General features: G+C 43.6%; 2 protein-coding genes and 1 long non-coding RNA gene across 3 annotated transcripts; 1 reads left to right on the top strand and 2 right to left on the bottom strand.

Annotated features, from left to right (window-relative positions):
- Nucleotides 1-3,211: 3,211 nt before the first annotated feature.
- Nucleotides 3,212-7,542, bottom strand: LOC118416262 (tetratricopeptide repeat protein 28-like). Its single transcript, XM_035821349.1, has one exon. The coding sequence runs from the start codon at nucleotides 7,540-7,542 to the stop codon at nucleotides 3,268-3,270; it is 4,275 nt and encodes a 1,424-aa protein (XP_035677242.1). The 3' UTR covers nucleotides 3,212-3,267.
- A 2,733-nt stretch (nucleotides 7,543-10,275) lies between these two features.
- Nucleotides 10,276-20,026, bottom strand: LOC118416510 (zinc finger protein 513-like). Its single transcript, XM_035821633.1, has 2 exons — nucleotides 19,832-20,026; nucleotides 10,276-11,338 (listed from the first exon to the last, which is right to left on the bottom strand). Exons 1-2 carry the CDS (start codon nucleotides 19,853-19,855, stop codon nucleotides 10,343-10,345), a joined length of 1,020 nt encoding a protein of 339 aa, XP_035677526.1. The 5' UTR covers nucleotides 19,856-20,026; the 3' UTR covers nucleotides 10,276-10,342.
- On the top strand, nucleotides 14,089-15,705 carry LOC118416512. The gene is made up of 2 exons (XR_004831215.1): nucleotides 14,089-14,136; nucleotides 15,430-15,705. It is a non-coding gene; the product is annotated as an uncharacterized LOC118416512 (long non-coding RNA).
- Nucleotides 20,027-20,480: the final 454 nt, after the last annotated feature.

Genomic DNA, 20,480 nt, shown 5'->3' with positions numbered 1-20,480 from the left:
CTGGAAGTCACATAGGTCAGTAGGTTTCCTTGCTGTTTCAGTAGTAGGGTATGCTACAGGGAGGGGCTCCTAGCTCTTAAACTTTCTTGAGGCTCCTCCCATTTTACGTCCCTACCGAAAAACGGGTGCCCTTCCCTGGATTGGAACTGGGTCTCCCTGTACATGTTACCAACTGATTGGTAAATTGTTGATCTACAGGGACATCATTCAAATGTTCTATTAAAATGCGTTATTTTGCTCCTCACCCTTTTCAAAATTAATCAGCATTTGGTTATGGCTGCTATGTTTATGATTGGGAGTATAAAAAGAGTAAAGACAGAAAGGCAGCATTTGCAGACAAATACATGATGTTAAGTTATTGTTTACCTTCATATAGTCCAGCCTGACAGTCTAGTGCTCTGATTATTCCTAATCAATCACAGCCCTGCAGTACTGTCTAGCCAGTTGCTACATAACGTAATTGGACACCATAAAAAGGGTAACCATGGTGACAGCCGTCCGGTCCTGGTCATTAACATTACCTGACCAGACATAACCTAACCATATTTGGAAGGGAGAAGAAGATAAGGAAACTGAACAAGGACAATATGTTTCCCTTCTGTGAAGGTAAACATCAACATAACAAATGTTAGAACAGCTGCCAACCTACCTAGACTGGAGATACGGTTAGTATTAAGGTAGAGCCTCTCCAGAAATGGGAGACCCTGGAAAGCTCCCGGCTGGATATTCGAGACGTTGGACTTCTCTATCTTCAGGAGCTGGAGGTTCGGAACTGTCGGGAAGGACCGCACCGCGAGGGTAGACTCACGGAGGTGGCGGATGATGATGGAGCGAGTCTCCGCGCGGAAGTCGGTCGGTATGGCGTCCAGGCACGGAGAGAAGGTGTAAGGCACTCTGTATCCCACCCAGGAGCACGGCGGCCCGTTTGTGATATCTACCCGAGGACAGGTACAGAAGAGGCCATTTCTCTTGTCCCAGACAGTTCCGTACTTGTCGGTCATATGGCAGCTGTCTGGGCACTGTAGAGGGGACGAAAACGCCAGTATTAGGCTGGACACGAGAAGAAACCACACCGGTGCCATGATTCGCAACATTTCGATTTGTGTGTGCGCGATCAGTCTTGTCAAATTAGATGTCTTCATGCATGATTTTAAAATAAAATGAATATTCACCGAGTGATTCAACACTTCTTATTTGCTAAACGTCATCATTGTTTATGTCATCATTGCTAAACGTCATCGGGCGTGGCGTAACTGGTAGAGCGTTCGGCTCGGAATCTATAGGTCCTGAGTTCGATCCCCGCCGTGCCCCCGACGTTGTGCCCTTGGGAAAGGCACTTTACACGACCTTCCTCACTTCACCCAGGTGTAAAAATGGGTACCTGACTTCGGTCGGGGAGGTAAAAGACTAGCTTTACCTTCTGTTTGTACCGTGTAACACTGTTAATATAAGTTACTAACTTGAGTGCAGTGCCACATTGTCCTCGTCTGTTGAAAAGCAAATAGAAAAAAAAAAACGTCATCATTGTTATCTAACACTCCTGACTAAATCGCGCTCCTAGCGGCCGGCCACCACATAGCGTGGGGTCAGGGAGAGATTTTGTACACCCAGCCAGGGAGAGATTTTGTACACCCAGGTTATCTAACATCCACTTTTCGGTAGACCATGCGACCGCGGAGAGGCCAAATGTTCACAGAGTTCAAAGAATTTCATAGATAAAGAATGATTTTAAGGATAAAGTTAAACTGTAATTTCCAACACAAAAACTGGACTTGCCCAAATTTTCAACTGATCAACTTCTACATAACGTGACGTCACAGAAGCAGTGGATCGTCCATTCCTCGACAAAGCATCGCTCAGTCAAACTTTTGGGTGGGTCAATTTTCTGTGTTGGATATCATAGTTCAACCTTATTAATCAGGATGACTTCTACCCAAACAGATAAACTTTCAAGTCAGAAGAACGATTTTGTTTACGTTGTTTGTGTTTTGTTGTCTACCTTTAAATCTTGCTTCATTTTTCCATTATGAAACCAAGGGTAACAAAGATCCAGTTATGGTCGCTGCTCGGCGATCGTCGTCTAGTGGAAATGGTCTGGTTTGGGTGGGTTCAGACGTGCGTATGATAGTCCGTATGGCTGTCTTAGCTTCTACCAGGCTCCACAGGTCGCTAGGAAAAATTCAAATTGGACAAATATAGCCAGATAAAATGCCAGTGGAGTTAGCTGGTCGCAAACCAAACTCCTCGGACAGCTAGCACCTCTGGCATGTGTCTATATTTGTCAAATTTCTACTATGTTTCCAGACCTGTGAAGCCTGGTGGAGGCTATAGAATACCACACGGACCTCATACGGACTCGAGTATATACGCAGCTATTACGTATACGCACGTACGTGAGAACGTTAACCTGGCTTTTGACACAGTATGTGTGGGTGACGCGGAAAAGTACTGAAATAATTCGTAAGACCACTTTTTTCAGCTCCTTCAATTTAACGTAACCAAGCGACCGCTAGCAAAGAAAAACAATTAGTAATGAATAGTTCTTTCTGGCAAATGAAAAAAAAGTAATTGTTTTCCTTTCCTCTACTGAAGGCACATGTTCTCACACGGGTGTGGTGACTGACATGTGAGTAATGATTTGATTATTCCCGAAGTGCTGTGCGTCAATAGATGGCTCAGAAATATGAATATGTAATGCAGGATTTGGCGCACGTTGCGTCAATGAAGTATACAGTTTTTTTTCATGTGACGTCATCTGCGCCATGTTGGATTACAGCGTGTTAACCACTCGAAGATGCTACTGATTAATCAATTACCCGCCAACATGGTCGTCGGAGGATTCAAATCATAATATGTACGGCGTCAATGAAAATTCTGTATTCGCTATCCAGGAAGTTTCACTCATTTCTCGTATAATGAATCCGGCAGGCGCCAGGCACCATTTTAATGTCTTTTATCAATCAAATCCTCATATCAATCAAAGGAACACAGATGGTTTAATGTCAATGTTCAAGGTAACAGAGATGCTGTGTGTGCGAAGATGCACCATAGTCCTACCAGTAATTGATTAGTTGAACGTTAGCCTTTCCCATAATCTCTGTCTTATTTTGCAAAGTATATGGTTAGTCAGGGGCACCATACTTCGGTTGAATCATATAGCTCAATGGAACATGGCATAGTTTGCTGCGCGAAGATCACGTACGCGTGCAGCGATAGCATATATGTATCTTCTTGACTTGTAGCATTAGAAAAACACGACTTTTAGCTCTAAGGAGGCAATCTATTCGCTTGATCAAGGAGAGACCTGACGGTGGCTATATCCAACTCAATGTCGTGGTCAGTGAATTGTCCTTCATTTGCTGTTTTGAGTTCTTCGAGCACGCAGAGTCCCCGTTGAAGAAAGTCGACGGACTCTTCCTTCCGTTGAAGTGCTTGGCACGTCCTTCCCAAGTTGCACAAGCAGTCGGCCAGAGCCGGAGATCGGTCGTCGTCCCCATGGAGACGCGACAGCATGTCCAAGTGTCGTTTGAAGGTTGTGAAAGCCTCGTTAAAGTCTCCATGCTCAAAGTAGATCTCTCCCAGTCTGTGCGTGGCCAAGACAACGGCTGGGTGTAGACTCTCGGATCCATAGAAAGCGTTGAGCACCTCTAGCCCTTCGAGATGACATGAGATTGCTCTGCTGTAATCACCCAACCGTCTGTGTGCCTGTCCCATGTTAATCAGGCAGGACCCTGTATCACTGTGCGGTACCGCATCGCCGTATATGAGCCAAAACATATCGAGGGACCGCTGGTACAGTCCGATTGCTTCTTCTTGTTGTCCTAGGTTGGAGCGAACGGAGGCCAGCTTCATCAGTATCGCAGCCGTGTCGGGATGGGGCTCGTCGCCATGGAGCTGTGTCTGCATGTCCATGGCACTCTGTAGGTGTGTAACTGCCTCATCGTAACGTCCTACCCGATCGTATGCAGCGCCGAGATTGAGGTGACCCGTAACAACCTTCATGTGTGGTACGCCCTCTCCAACGTGATCGATAAAGGCAGACAGGGACTTCGAAAGGAGCGAGATCGCCTCTTCAGTCTCTCCTAGCAGATAGCAAATGGAGCCAAGATTGTTGATGGATTCCATTATCATTGGATGGGACTCGTCCTCGTAAAGGCCTCGTTCTATTTCGAGTGACTTCACAACGTATTCTTTTGCCATCTTGAAGTCTCCCTGGAATTGGTAGGCTTGCGCTATATTGCCGAGAACCACTGATGTTGTAGGAAGATGTTCTTCTTCTCTGTCGGACATCTGCTGGAGGTATGACAACGACTTGTGCAGATAGTCTAATGCCTTCTGGGTGTCGCCTTGGCTTAGGTACGTAGTGCCTAAGATCGACAATATCTCTGCTTTGCATTTGTGGGGTCTGTCGGGCCCGAAGATTTCGTCATACATGGACAACGCCCTCTCTCCGAAATGCAAGCTGCTTCCCACGTCTTCCATCTCGTCGTAGGTGTAGGACAAGTTGTACAACGAATCGGCCACATCGGGATGACTGACGCCTTCACCGTGCACTAGGGTCGTCATGTCGAGAGCTTGTTGATGAAACGCCAACGCGTCCTCGTGTTGCCCCAAATCATTGCTCACGTTGCCCAGGTTTTTCAGTGCCGCGGCAACGAGGAGGTTCGGCTTATCGGGTTCAGACAGGCGGATGGCCTGCTTATATGCCTTCTGGTAAAACTTTAAAGCCCGAACGTAATGCCCAAGCCGACGGTGTGCGTTACCAATGTTTGTCCATACATTTCCCAAAGCTCTCTCTCCGTCTGGAGAAGACTGGTAGATTTGTAGAGCTTCGTCAAGGATAGCCAAGCACTTCCTGTACCGTCCAAGGTAAAAGTAATCACCCGAAATTTTGATCAAAATCGCGCCCATGGACTCGTTCTTCGCATCTTCTCCAAACATCAGTTTCTCAATGTACAAGGCTTCCTCGTAGAGAGCAACGGCCTTTTTGTGCATCCCAAGGTCCCTGTACGTAAGACCGAGGTTTGTCAGGGCAAGGGACATGTCTGGATGTGCCACGCCATTCCCGAATACTTGTCTGTACATACAAATGGCCTCTTCGTAGCTCCTGATGGCGTCCTCCAGCCTGGCTTGGGAGCGGAAGACAGCGGCGATGTTAATGAGCACATCCGGAAGGAGCATGTCGTCAGGAGTTTTCCTGCGTAATCTCTCAGCAATCACTTTGACTTCGGTGAAATATTCCAAGGCTCTTGAATAGTCGTCATTGCCATGGTAAGCCTGGCCAATAGCACATAGAATATCTGCTTTGCTCTGAATGTCCCTAGCCTTTACGTAGCTCAGAGCCTCCTCAAGTGCCCTGATGGCTTCCTCGCTCTTATTCATCTCAGTGTAGGAATATCCCATGCCCAGGAGACATTCAACGAGAGCCGACTTCCCAAATCGGTCGACGTCGCGTCTTACCAGCTCAAGTCGCTCTTTTCTCAGTTCCAGAGCGCAGCTATTTTCTCCGAGTTCCTTGTGCACGTACGCTAGGGTTGACAAGACTTCTGAAAGATGCTGGGGTGAAACGTCCCCAGACCTGGCTTCTTTCAGAGCTAGCAGAAGGGAATCCTTGGCGTGTGGGTACTGTAGGAGGCGGAGATGAACAAGGCCTTTTGTCAGGGGAGAGTCATCAAACAAATTTCCAAACTTGTCTGTCACTCCTTGATCAGCGCCGATGAGCGCGTCAAGAAAGGCCTCTGTTTTTGCTTCAAGTGGGATGACTGTGCAGAGGTAGCGGTGCAAGAGATCGTTTCCTATTCCTGGAAACAACCCTTGAAGGTCGACGTGGGTGCCCAAATCGGACTGGTCAGAAGCCTTGTAACGCCGCGCGACGATCAGATCGCCCTTACCTCTCTCGTTAGCCAAGTAAGAACGAAGGCGCACCTCACTGGCGAAAGCGAGAACGAAATGAAGATTGTGTATTGCCTCTGCATTCAAGACTCCGTCACTGTGAAGCTGCGTGACTGCATCCCAGGGCGTTTGTTCATAGAGGCCGTGGAAAGTTGCCAATCCATTGACCATAAGAGTAGGTAGCCTGTAGATCTCCTTCTTCACCTGGTACAATCTACCCAGGTCTGTCAGGCATACATCTGCGGAAAATCGCGTCAGATCTTCGCAGAGGGTTATGCTTGCTTTCCTCTGGCCAATGGTTAGTTTGGAACCACCCGAACATCCATCGGCATCTGTCTGGTCCACTGGGTCCACTTGCTGACAGAGGATAGCCCTCACTCTTCTGTTGTAATCGTCTACAAGGAACCGATTTCCTGTCACGAATGTTACTTTGGAAAGGACGTCTGCCAAGTTGTAACCTTCTTTGAGAACCATTTCTTCTGTCTGATTCCGGGCCAGGTCGGCGGGTGTGCCTATCAGCTCTACTGACCACGGTTTGTTTTCTGTTGGGGGACGACCAAGTGGTATCTTACATGCCCAGGGCATGGCTCCGTCAAAGGCAAACCCGTTAGGTCCGTCGTCAAAGAACCAGTTGTCGTTTCCTTTCCCCGAAGTGTAGTCGTTCAGGGTCTTGATGGCGAGTGACGGGAGGATGGTTTCTCCAAGGTTGACCACCTTTAAGTGAAGGAGGTTCGTCAACGTGCGAAAGTACTGTTTGGTGTCTTCGCCATCCCGACCTTCCTCTATCAGAATAGCGAATTCGAGGTCGGAATATGGTGTCATTTCCTCTCGTGCGAGGGACCCAAGTCCAATGATAGCGTATTTAGAAGGCGGATCTCCGATGACAGCGATGCATTCATCAACCATGTCGCAAACAAAGGCTTTCATGTTCGATGTAGTTTGGTGGCAAAGGTTACGTATTGCATCTGCTCTTTGTTTCTCCACTTCCTTTCTCGCATCTTCGGTGGTGAGCTCTTTCTCTTGATCTGACACCGCGGTTATCTCGTGCAGAGAAGCTTTGCACTTTTCGCGAATCTCGGCCAGCTTTTCTTGATGTTTTCTGCTACCTGTAAAAGTGTCTCCCCTGTTTTTATCACTGCTTGCAGGAACGATTGTGGCGATAAACTCACTTTCCAAGGAGCGAATCATTGTGGCGATGTCCTTTCGTTCTTCAGGAAGTTGACACCGACTCAGAGCTGAGTTGTAGAGAGCCGATGCTTTGATGAAATGCTGTGCTTCCCGAGATATCTTGGCTCGACTTTTGTAGACATCACCGAGACCCAGGAAGCACTTTGTCAGGCGTTGGCTGGTGGCGGATTTTCCTCCTAAAGACCGGAGAGCCTTTGCTATCATCAATTCGGCTTTGTCAAGGTTTTCCCTCTTTAATAGCTCAAGGCCTTCCTCGAGCAGGTCATCGAAGTCTGTTTCGTCATCACTTTCATCTTCTTCAGTGCTGGTATCTTCGTCACTTGACATGTCGTCCCAATCGCTTTCTGACGAGGTGCTTGTACCATGTTCTTGTTGTGCCACCTCTGACGACATGTCCTCTTCTTCCTCTAATTGTGGGTCATTGCCCGCTTGTACAGCTGTACTTGGTTTCTCTTGTTCCATGCAGGACCTTAATTTTTCAGGACGGTCATTTGTATCACTCATGGTGACAGCTCTTTTGTATGTTTTGTGCTGGCGTTCTTTGTTGTTTGTTGAATGACGTAACGTCGCGACAGACGTCGGTGTGCCAGTAGCGTATCCTGAGAAAGTAAACAGACAGTTAATGATTTGCCTTTCATTCAATTCTGTTCGAGACTGTTTTTTTACCAAAAGACTACGTATCTACTTAACTCATAAAAGTCTCCATTATGCAGAACGTGGGACATTTTGTTAGTCACTGTCTTCAAAGAAGAAATCAAACACAACAGTAAACGTAGTTGTAGTGTACAACATACATGTACTTAGTACTACATGTACTTAGTGTTGCATACTCCATGACTTTACTTTTATTTAGGAACTGTACATGCAAATAGCCTTTGATTTTGCAAATATAGTATTGATAAAGATTTATATTTATAAGAAGACAGCATTATCAAGAAGACAACACAGGAATAAAACCTCAACCTCTCTTCAGTAACATCTACAGCGTGATGTAATTGTTGTATACCAGAGTACCAATTATTCTCCAAGCAGAAAATCGTGACCTTTTCCTTATATGCCGTATAAAAGAATACGGCATATAACGAAAAGGTCACGATTTTTCCCACCAACCTCTGCTTGGAGAGTAAGCACTAGTACTAATAACGCAATTACATTCATGCACGTAATATTAAAGAAGTATCTAGAAGGTGTATTAGTATCGGAGAGCCTACAGCCTAAAATTTGACAAACAGCTCCAATATTACAAGCACAAAACTAAAGGGCGTGTGCACCGAGGGTTTCGAGCCCTGGCAACTTATTGAAATTGCGCATGCGCCTCTGTAAAGGTCAACTACAGCCGGCCCAACTCGAATGGCAGTTGCATGATAATAATGATACGTGTTTAAACACTAGATGGAAAAAAATCACAATCCAAACCGAACAGTCTCAACGCCGACATATTCTATACTAAAAAGGAAATGTCTCTCGTGTACTAATTTCTAAACCTTTTTTTCCAACGTCACGGAAGAATCAGATTGTGTTCTGCTACTCGGTGATGCTAGTACATTATTATGATGCTAGTACATCAAGGCTATTACCATTATTCCAGAGAAACATCACTGTTGGTGGAAATCCATCCCTTGTATTAGAAACAAGACGTGACTTGAGACTGAGCAGTTGTCTCGATGTAACACCTTTCTTTGAACATAAGGCGGGGTTCAGGGAAGCAGGAGAACTCGATGCGAAGGCAACGAAAATGCGGAAGTCAAAACTACGTCCAACTTCCTGTTTTAAGATATATAATCTGTACTATTACAACGTCTTCACGGCAAACCTGGTATGTTCCCATGTCTCTACAGGAAACATGTTAACTTAAGCACTTTTGATTTTGTATGTAGTAGAGCTACATTCTTACTAGAGTCTGCTTTTCAGTCTCCGGACATCACAAAGGGTAACTTTGCCTTTCTGTTTACATAAGTACACGTACACCTGTTAACGTTACTTAGTAACCGTACGATACATTGGCCTACAGTGCCTTGGGGCCTATGGAAAACAACGAGCTCCGCAGCCATAACAGGATGTTGAAATTAAGAAAATAAAACAACAATAAAACAGTCGGATGACTTCCTACTTATTTGTACCTACCAAAGATATCAGTTGCTGAAACTTTGCAGTTCGCAGGAGGTCAATATGGCGGCTGGACTTGGCACTGGCAAGCACTGGCGCTATGTCTGCAGGTGGGCCGATTCTATTTGAAAGGGGAGGGGTGGCTTTTTGGCGAAAGCTCATGGACGGAGCTAATAGTATAGCACTACGTACTGCCAAAGCATTCCCTGTGGAATTCTGTTTTTAATGCCTCGAAACTAAAGAAGACATGGATCTATATTGTACTTGGTGCGTAGGTAGGTCTAAAAGCCGACGGAAAAGACAAGGTGATTGAAAACTTTTCCTGCTTAGGGAAACAAGGAGAGCCTAGGAGAGCCAATTACCCAGATTTCGTAGCATATCGATATCCAACAAAAAATACACAAAGAAGTTGTTCAAAATATTCAATTCCTTTTAATGCAATTGCATGTCTGCGGATATGTAGATTCCAATATTAATATGTTTGTAACAGTAGTTCAATCAACTGTGCAAAATATGTCATCCTTAATTTACTTTTTACTCTACTGTCGATGTCTTAATTGTTCTTTTTGTTTTTAAATCTATTTCGCACAAAATAAAAAAGCTACATAGAGAAAGATACGTCTAAAACAAAAGAATGTGGATTGTGCTGGGTTAGGTGGAGTCCAAAACGGCACTTCATATTTCATTATTCAATTACAAAACAACTTTCCCATTAAACATAGAAAGAAAATCAGAAATGAACATTTTAGACATATATCGTAAAAGAACACAGTTAATAGTATACACAATATCATTCCGCCTCTTTTCTCAAGTGTGATCATTTAACTAACGCCCATTCACGAGTTTTTATATACAATCAGGTCCAGGTTCAGGTCCGGACCGTAGCTGATCCTCTGGACCTGGACCGTACTCTCAACGCAGAGGTTAGGCCCGGCTGTCTTTTAAACGTTTTTTAGTCGTTTTTATCGGGCTTTCTATTTTGTATTGTATGTTGTATTGTCAAAACCTAACAATACAAGATACAAAACAAAATAGAAAGCCCGATAAAAACGACTAAAAAACGTTTAAAAAAACGCCGGAGCCTAACCTCTGCTTGGAGAGTACCTGGACCGTACCTGTATCTGAATTTCCTGTCCCGGTACCCACCCCCTACTTTTCACCTATGTTTCTTCATGTGCCGCTTCAAGCAAGTCATCCTTGCCGTAGCATAACTACAAACATCACACTTAAAGGATTTTTCAGCAGCGTGCGTGGCCATGTGATCTTTCAGCGTGTACAACTGCGAGGCAGCGTACTCACAGAGACTGCACTGAAACGGTTTCAACTTGTCGTGCTTCGCTCGGACATGTCTGGCAAGAGTATAACTGGATATAGCCGAATAGTCGCACTGTACGCAGAGAAATCGTTTCTCGCCAGTGTGTAGGGCCATATGTCGCTGTAGGTCGGACATCCGTATGGACGAAAAAGGACAGATGCCACATTTGAACGGCCTCTCGCCGGTGTGGGTAGCGATGTGACGCTTCAAGTTACCACTGTCATAGGAGGAGTACGCGCATATGTGGCACCTGTGCTGCTTGTCACCAGTATGATTGGTCATGTGGCGTTTCAACTTCTCCTTGCTAACGCCGGAATAGTCGCACAGTTCGCACTTGTAAGGCCTGTATTTACTGTGTTTGGAAACGAGGTGGTACTTCAGTCTTCTCTTCTCCGCTGTGGAAAATTCACACATATCGCAGTGATACGGTTTTTCCCCGCCGTGACATATTCTGATGTGTTTGACAAGTTTACTCTTGTCAACAGTTGAAAACTCGCAGTGCCCACAGCGGAAGGGTCTCACATCGGTGTGTTTGGACATGACGTGCTTCTTCAGGTTGTCCGATTGAGTCGCCGAATAGTCGCACAGCTGGCAGTGGTACGGTCTCTCACCGGTGTGAGTTCGGAGATGACGTTTCATACGTGATTCTATCTCCGTGCTGTACTTACACTGTGGGCAGTTGTGTGTGATGACTTCCTTTTTCGATCTGTTTCGTTGACGACCATGTTTCGCCTTGAGGTGCCGTTTCAGAGCGTGTTTATGTGTTGTAGAATATTGGCATCTTCTACACTGATGTGGCAGCTTACCGTTGCGCAGCCTGAAGTACTGCTTTCCTACCTAAAGGGTGAAAACATTATAAACAATTAGAAGTACCATGGAAAAAAGTTGAACTGTAATTACCAACACAAAAATTGGACCCCAATATGACCCCAATTTTCGACTAATCAGCTCCAGTCTTTGTCAAGGAAACACCAATCCAATCCTTCTGTGACGTTGTGTTACCTAGATAAAACACGTGACTCGATGAGCAGTGGATCATAAGTTGCAGAGACGGCGGGCGCTATAGACTTCCTGCAACTTATGATCCAATGCTCACCAAGTCACCAAAGGGATGATGGAACAACGCAGGTGCGGAAAAATTCCTGTAGAATTCCCGGAATTTTTGCCAATCGGACATATACTATACTGTTAGGCTAGCCCCAGAGGCGTCGCCAAAAATAGATCGGTAGGCCTATAATAGCCTCTACCAGGCTTCGTGGATCAGTGGTGTACGGCCACGAATGTGAGTGAGGATAATGTTTTTTCTGGCCGGCCGTCTCCCCTAGCGTACTATTGACTCTATTTGGCCAATTTCTACAATTAGACCACCGATCCACGAAACCTGGTAGGGGCTACCTACGTCCCACTGTTTTCTACTGTGCCATTGCCAATTGCCTGTGTTTACACAATCTCTCTGGCGGTTATTGGCGGTTATTGACCCTATTGCCGGTAACTGTGGGGTATGGAGCGCCAACGGTGTCAAAAGAAGAAAAATCGTCGCGAGGAAAGAAAACGCGGAGAGAGATAAAAGAAACCGCGCGAGAGGAAATAAACTACACCCGTCAGAGGGAAAACAAAAGAGGGCGCGAGAGGAAAAACGGACATTTGGTGATGGATGGGAGTAAATGCTTAAACAACGTTACTGATGACTTGGATATCATAGATTACCTCTGACAGCATCTCTGTGTGTGTGTGTTTGTATGTATATTTGTATGTATGTGCGTATGTATCATGTATGTGTGTGTGCGTATGTGTGTGCACGTGTGTGTGTATGTGCGTGTGTACAATGTATTTCGTGACTAGTTATTATGACCGGCCGTGCATGATGAGTGCTTGTGTACACTGTGTTCATTTGAACGCATAAGTAAAATTGTTAAACAGAATCGCTACCCCAGCATTGCACATGTACATTTGCCAGTCTAAGTATACTATGTAGACATCACTTCATTCAATAGAATTGTATTCATATCGAATATACAATAATTTTCTCTTACCGAGAGTCTTGTCATATATGCATATAAGGTACTTGCTCTTGTTTCCGACACACACACACACACACACACACACACACACACACACACACACACACACACTAACAAACAAACAAACTCGCATACACTCAACAACAATGTCGATGGCATGCTCTCACATAAAGTAATCTTGCCACGATTTTCTCTCCCGTAAAGTATCCATTCTCCCAAGCACCGTTACACGATATTTCCTCTCCCACAAAGTATTTTCTCTCGCGCTAGATATTTTCTGTAGGGGAGAAAACATCTTGCGCAAGATAAAATATTTTGCGGGATGGAAAATATCTTACGTGAGAGATAATACTTTGCGGGAAAGTAATATCTTGCGAGAGGGAAAATATCTTTCGCGAGAGAAAATATTTTGCAGAAGAGAATAGAGATCTTACGCGAGAGATGATACTTTGCGCGAGGGAAAATATCTTGCGTGAGAGAAAATACCTTGCGGGAGAAAACAAATCTTATGTGAGAGAAAACACCGACTATTTTGCAGACAGTCGTCTAAGCCTACACAAACACCATTAAAGAACTGTGTATCTGGATGATTAAGAAGTATAGCAAAGTGTGATCTTGATGTGGGTAAAATGGTGCTTTAACATTTGAAGGATAATGCATGAAACACAGTTCCATGTGTCTAGTATGTTATAGATATGCATCGCATCATACATCGCAAATCATGATTGTTGCGGTTACAACTGAGCAAGAAAGTCCAGCCTTTCCTCAGCCGGGAATGAATGAGAATTTAAATCAACAGATGTTGTCCTAAACGTCTACAGGTGCCTTATTACGATTGGCATGTCAATAGGGCAAACAATTCTTATTGAATGGGGCATCCTGCCAAAAGGCTGGACCTATTTCGATAATAAATAGTACGTGTGTTTTAATATGGCTCGCAATTAAATTATCACCTAACTTTACCCACCACAGGCATTGATTTTACAACAACAACATTTTATTCATGTCATTATGATAATGCAGTTTCATCTCGCTCACGTTCTTCTTTCGCCTGACGTGCCTGATTATTATTCCTATCCCCCTGGCGTTTATTTCCTCCCGCCCAGGATTTGTCCTCGCTCGCAGCAAGTCAGCCAGCGCGAGCGAGAAGTAAAAACACCACATGCAAACGCGAGAAATTACTTTACCGAAATCAAGACCCAGAAGTAAGATAGACCTCACACTCGCATTGTATATTTTAGGATTTGTATTTAGTACAAACAAACGTTTTTCTTCCCAGTTTGCACCCATCGATCCCTTTTCGCGGCGTTGTCTTTCGCGTGTGCCTGTGATTTTGTTTTCTCTCTCTCGGCGGAAACGATGATGATGATTTTTCCTCTCTCTCAGCGAAAACGATGATGATGATTTTTCCTCTCTCTCGGCGAAAACGATGATGATGATTTGCGAGCGAGGAAAAAAACCGCATGCAAGCGCGAGAGAACAAATCACCAAAATCGCATGCAAACGCGAGAGGTGATACTGACCGCTGACGTCACGCCCCCTCAGACGTGAACACAGAACAGGATGGGATTGCTTCAGCCACTGGTCCGCTACAACATGCAACACTGAGCTCAGGTATAAGAGTCTGTTTATATAGGCCTTACAACTACATGTGACCTGCACTATGAGACATAAATTTGCTACAAAATAACCGAGTCATGAAGAAGATTTGTTGGTTGTTTGGTAGCCGTAATAGGCGTAAATAAAGTAGGGAGGCGGGCGAGGGTAGGGCGTCCCTTCGCCCCCCTCCCACTCAGATATTATACAGTAGAAGCCAGTTAATTGCCCAACGGATTAACACACACTTCTGTTAGGCAGTGCAACAGGCAGTACAATTAAGCGGCTTCTACTGTGTACTAGTACTTTTAGGAAGGGCATGGCATTGGCGCAAAATACAGGGAACCCAGCATGCATCTATAGAGTCACAGTCACAGTCTAGCAAAATAATTGTTCACTGTATTATAGCAAATGATAGAAATTCCCTCTTCCATATAAAACAGGTTCCAAGTTTTGGATACAGTAGAAGCAGCTTAATTGCACGGCCTATTTGCCAGTGAATTTCGTGCAATTATCCGGCTGGTGCAATAATGCGAAGTTGTCTAGCAGGACCACACCGGTTTGGGATTTTGGGATTCCGTGCGTTAATCCGTTGTGCAATTAACTGGCTTCTACTGTATTAAGCACACAAAAGTGTATTCCGTTACGTATTATGCAATGTGACCAAGGATACACACACGCCAAGGAGGCATGCATGCCTGTCCATGGTGCTGAACACATTTTCAAAATGCTACTGAATATTGAAGCTTTAAAGCTAGAAACAGATGAAAGGCACCAAAGAAGCCTAGAAACTCTATTAAAACCCTGCCTGAAAGAACTTCCCATTTCTTTGTTATCGTGACCTTGTTAAAATGACCTTGATCCCACAAGACTCATACAGATGCAGTGTTTCATTGTTGAACCTAGATTCCAATCTAATGACATTAACTGTTACATCCTGTATTCTATAATTTTTGCCATTTTGTCTGTCCATCTGTGATTAAAATCTGAGTATCTGCACTAAATCAGTAAGAGTCTCATTGAAACTCTGTCTGGATGTCTGCTAGCCTTAGTCATTTCATCATCTGATGGAATGGGGTAGCTAGCTATGGGACAAAATACTTGTATATGGCTACTCCATAATTTTGACAGATAGAATAATAAAGATAAGGTCATCTCGAGAGCTATGAATTGGCCTGTAAAGGTGGATGAAGTGACTGATCATGTTCTGATTTTTCTATCTTGTAATTTTTCAAACCTGGTATGGTTTGGACTATGATTTCCGACAATGCTTGAAATGTCAAATCTCACTCTCCTGTTTCCATTCTCCAGATGGAGCACCTTCAATGGAAGAGAAGCAGAACTTGGTCCATGAGAGAGTAAACGGGGAGAAACCAGACCTGGTCCCAGCCAACAGGACATGGATTGTAACCAGTTTTGCAAATTTTAAAAACAGTTGTAAATTTTTTTTTTAGAGATTTTATTGGCAAGATAAAAATTCAAAATGTATATCATTTCAGCCGGCATCATTTTTTGTACATACAGAAATGCAATAAGATTGTGAGGCATGTGTAACGTTTCAAGTATCTATTAAAGCTGTCAAGAAGATTCAAAGTGTATGTGACTTATTGTTGCATCTTTGCTTTTACTGCATACATCTGTAGATGGTAAGATTATGAGAATGTATATGGCAGCAATCATTTTCCACTTTATCCCAATTCTTCTTTCTTGAATGAAAGAAGACTTTTGGGGCTAAGATTACCCATGTAAACTTCCCAAAGAATGTGACACTGTCAGTATCATCTTTTGAAAAGAGTCTGCAATATGATCAAAAGCAGAATAGTTTCTTACCCATCCCTCCTCAAGAAAAATTGTGACTATGACACTACCAGTAGTACCCTTTTTGGTATGTCTGTGTGTCAGTGTTTCCGGATATTTTTTGAAATGTAAACACTTTATCAATATGAAAAGAATCCTAAACAATCAGGTCATTCATTGTTTCTGTACCATATTTTGACAACTCTGCCCATCTTGTTTGAATCAACACCAGCAGAAATTTAATGGAAAGAAGATCTTTATTCCCTTTACAGTACATATACTGGGTAATGTGCAGGTCAAGACAAAATGGTATTTAACAGATACATGATGATGATGATGATGATGACTTTATTGAAAATTCGCAGTGGGACCACTGAATTGCATTCAATTTACATTTGAAACACACAATAACAAGAGTCAAATATTACACATTACTAGGACTAAGTACTATATACATATATACATTGGTTAAAATTTCATTTGGACGATTGTCTGATAACAGAGGAGTATTATTATAGTGAAGTGTCTGGCAAGTTAGCACAAGAACAAATTTGACTGCCCCTGTGATGGTGAAGATGTATAAACAGATATGTCTTATAATCAAAAGTTATATCAAGTTATTAGATATATCAATTCCTCAAAATTTCTTAGGTGTATGAATTCATGGGAAACATATATAGCATCAGTAGTACTAGTCTACAAAATATAACAATCTATTGTATAAGCCACATTCTATAAAATTGAGTTCATCTGCCCCTGTGATGGTGAAGATGTATAAACAGATATGTCTTATAATCAAAAGTTATATCAAGTTATTAGATATATCAATTCCTCAAAATTTCTTAGGTGTATGAATTCATGGGAAACATATATAGCATCAGTAGTACTAGTCTACAAAATATAACAATCTATTGTATAAGCCACATTCTATAAAATTGAGTTCATCTTCTATCTTATCTTGATTACAGTATCTTCCATTTTCAATTAATGATTTGTGGCAGCCAATCCCCTGTCTTGTTAATTTCTTTGGGCAGTCCTCTACTGTATATTGTCAATATCTATATCCTGTTCTTGACTTCAACAGTCTATATGACCTTAGTTTGTTTTTAGCGGATCCAGGTAATGTTATAATCATCAGTTTCTTTTAATAGATTTTATCAATAATCAATCAATGTCATGACATTTCCATAAAATGTTTCCGTTTTTCATCATATTCCCGACTATTCTATACTAGATAGGCTGTTTATTTCTTCTCTCCGCATTTATTTCCTCTCTCGAAGGATATTTCCTCTCTCGCACAATATTCCCTATATCTCCACCTTTGTTTTCTCTCTTGCACAATATTTAATTTCTCTCCACCTTTATTTCCTCTCTCGCACGACATTTCCTATCTCTCCACCTATATTTTCTCTCCCGCACGACATTTCCTATCTCTATGGGTTTATTTCCTCTCCCGCACGATATTTCCTATCCCTCCACCTTTATTTCCTCTCCCGCACGATATTTCCTATCCCTCCACCTTTATTTTCTCTCCCGCACGGTATTTCCTATCCCTCCACCTTTATTTTCTCTCCCGCACGGTATTTCCTATCCCTCCACCTTTATTTCCTCTCCTGCACGATATTTCCTATCCCTCCACCTTTATTTTCTCTCCCGCACGATATTTCCTATCTCTCCACCTATATTTTCTCTCCCGCACGGTATTTCCTATCCCTCCACCTTTATTTTCTCTCCCGCACGGTATTTCCTTTCTCTCCAGCTTTATTTCCTCTCCTGCACGGTATTTCCTCTCTGTCTCCACCTTTATTTTCTCTCCCGCGCGGTATTTCCTATCTCTATGGTTTTATTTCCTCTCCTGCATGACGATATTTCCTATCTCTCCAGCTTTATTTCCCCTCCCGCACGGTATTTCCTCTCTGTCTCCACCTTTATTTTCTCTCCCGCGCGGTATTTCCTATCTCTATGGTTTTATTTCCTCTCCTGCATGACGATATTTCCTATCTCTCCAGCTTTATTTCCCCTCCCGCACGGTATTTCCTCTCTGTCTCCACCTTTATTTTCTCTCCCGCGCGGTATTTCCTATCTCTCGACTTTTATTTTCTCCCTCGCACAGTATTTCCTATCTCTATCTATGGTTTTATTTCCTCTCCCGCACGGTATTTCCTATCTCTCCACCTATATTTTCTCTCCCGCACGGTATTTCCTATCTCTATGGCTTTATTTCCTCTCCCGCACGGTATTTCCTATCTCTCCACCTTTATTTTCTCTCCCGCACGGTATTTCCTATCTCTCCACCTTTATTCCTCTGCCGCACGGTGTTTCCTATCTCTCGACGTTTATTTAATCTCCCGCATGGTATTTCCTATCTCTATGGTTTTATTTCCTCTCCCGCACGGTATTTCCTATCCCTCCACCTTTATTTCCTCTCCCGCACGATATTTTCTATCTCTATGGTTTTATTTTCTCTTCCGCACGGTATTTCCTATCTCTCCACATTTTTTCCCTCTCGCGCGGTATTTCCTATCTCTCCTCCTTCATTTTCTCTCCCGCACGATATTTTCTATCTCTTTGGTTTTATTTCCTCTCCCGCACGATATTTCCTATCTCTCCACCTTTATTTTCTCTCTCGCACGGTATTTCCTATCTTTCCACCTTTATTTTCTCTCTCGCATGGTATTTCCTATCTCTTTGGTTTTATTTCCTCTCCCGCACGGTATTTCCTATCTTTCCACCTTTATTTTCTATCCCGCACGGTATTTCCTATCTTTCCACCTTTATTTTCTCTCTCGCACGGTATTTCCTATCTCTATGGTTTTATTTCCTCTCCCGCACGATATTTCCTATCTCTCCACCTTTATTTTCTTTCCCGCACGGTATTTCCTATCTCTCCACCTTTATTTCCCCTCACGCACGGTATTTCCTATCTATATATGGTTTTTATTATTCCCCCCCCCCCCCCGCACGGGATTTCCTATCTCTCCATCTTTATTTCCTCTCCCGCACGATATTTTTTATCTCTATCCATGGTTCAATTTCTCTCCCGCACGATATTTCCTATCTCTCCACCTTTATTTTCTCTCTCGCACGGGATTTCCTATCCCTCCACCTTTATTTCCTCTCCCTCACGGGATTTCCTATCTCTATAGGTTTATTTCCTCTCTCGCACGTTATTTCCTACCTCTACCCCTTTATTTCCTATCTTTATAGGTTTATTTCCTCTCTCGCAGTTTATTTCCTCCCTGTCAACTTTATTTCCTCTCTCGCACTTTATTTCCTTTCTCGCACGATATTTCCTCTCTCTCTGGTTTTATTTTCTCTCTCGCACGATATTTCTTCTCTCTCCACGGTTTTATCTCTCTCGCGCACGATTTTATCCTCCGCGCGACTTTTGACCCCATTTGGCGTGCCATAGTGGGGCGGGCCGCTATGACCGCGAGTTTAATATAGTCAGGCTATACTGATTTATACTGTCCCAGGTGCAAATTAGTGTTTCCTATGTGTTTCTCCCCATACACGCATACCAAATCACCGTAAACTTTTCCACACCCCTGTCCCACTGCCCCCAAATAGTCGCCCCATGCCCCCAGTCGCCCTATGTACCACTATCTCGAACTTTGTTTATTCATGAAAGCTCAAATCGGCCAATCCCTATTGTACACACATTCCACCCCCTACCTGGCCACATGCCTCTCCACCAGTTGTCCCATCCACAATCCGTAGTACATCACAACGTACGATTTAAACAGTTTTTCGACACCTGCATACCACCGCCCCCGTACCCCCCATCCACAATTACATGACTTCAGTAGTCTGTAGAGCTAAAGGCAATTGTAGTTGTAGAGTACAAATCTTCGAGAAACCACTTCGTTGACCAACCTCAGCGTCAGCATGTTCAACTTGGCTGCCGTGTACTTACCTGAGACGATGAATTCGTCGCCATGTTTCCAAAGTTTCTCGTCCGAGTATCTAATATTTGTCAAGAAAGCTGTGAAACAATAGACCTTCCACCCCAACGTCTGCTTCGTGCTTGTTCAAGCCAGTAGTGTTACACTGGTAGAACTGGACTGTGCAAATGAATGGCAGCAGGCTCGGCAGGTAGCCAGGAGGTTAAAGGTCGCAAAGGTGAAAGATCAAAGGTGTCTAATTGCAAGGCGGTTGTACCTATTCTCCAAGCAGAGGTTTCGGTCGAAAGAATAGTAGTAGTTAGCTGTGACTTCTAAGGTGCACTCTCATTGAACTTGGGGCACGCTTGAGGCATTGCGGGGTTTGAAAGATACTCAAAGAATTTCACAGATAAAGAACGAATTTTCTTACTTTTTGTGTATTTTGTATTTTGTCGTCTTCTAAGTCATAATTTTGCGTATTACGCATTATCTAAATCTTCAAAAATCGGAGAAAATAACAAAACAGTGACGCAGTGAGCGAACCCCGCAGTGCCGCAAGCGTGCCCCAAGTCCGGTGAGAGTGCACCATTACGTAGGGAGGCGGCCGTAAGAAATCTCCGATCGAAACTTTTGCTATTCCCAAGTCAGTGTTACAAAATATCTCGCTGCCAGGGCCATTGG

This window comes from Branchiostoma floridae, chromosome 5, assembly GCF_000003815.2.
Source record: "Branchiostoma floridae strain S238N-H82 chromosome 5, Bfl_VNyyK, whole genome shotgun sequence".
NCBI lineage: Eukaryota > Metazoa > Chordata > Leptocardii > Amphioxiformes > Branchiostomatidae > Branchiostoma > Branchiostoma floridae.
The sequence above is the reverse complement of the archived record's forward strand: the minus strand, read 5'-3'. Positions and strand labels throughout refer to the sequence as shown.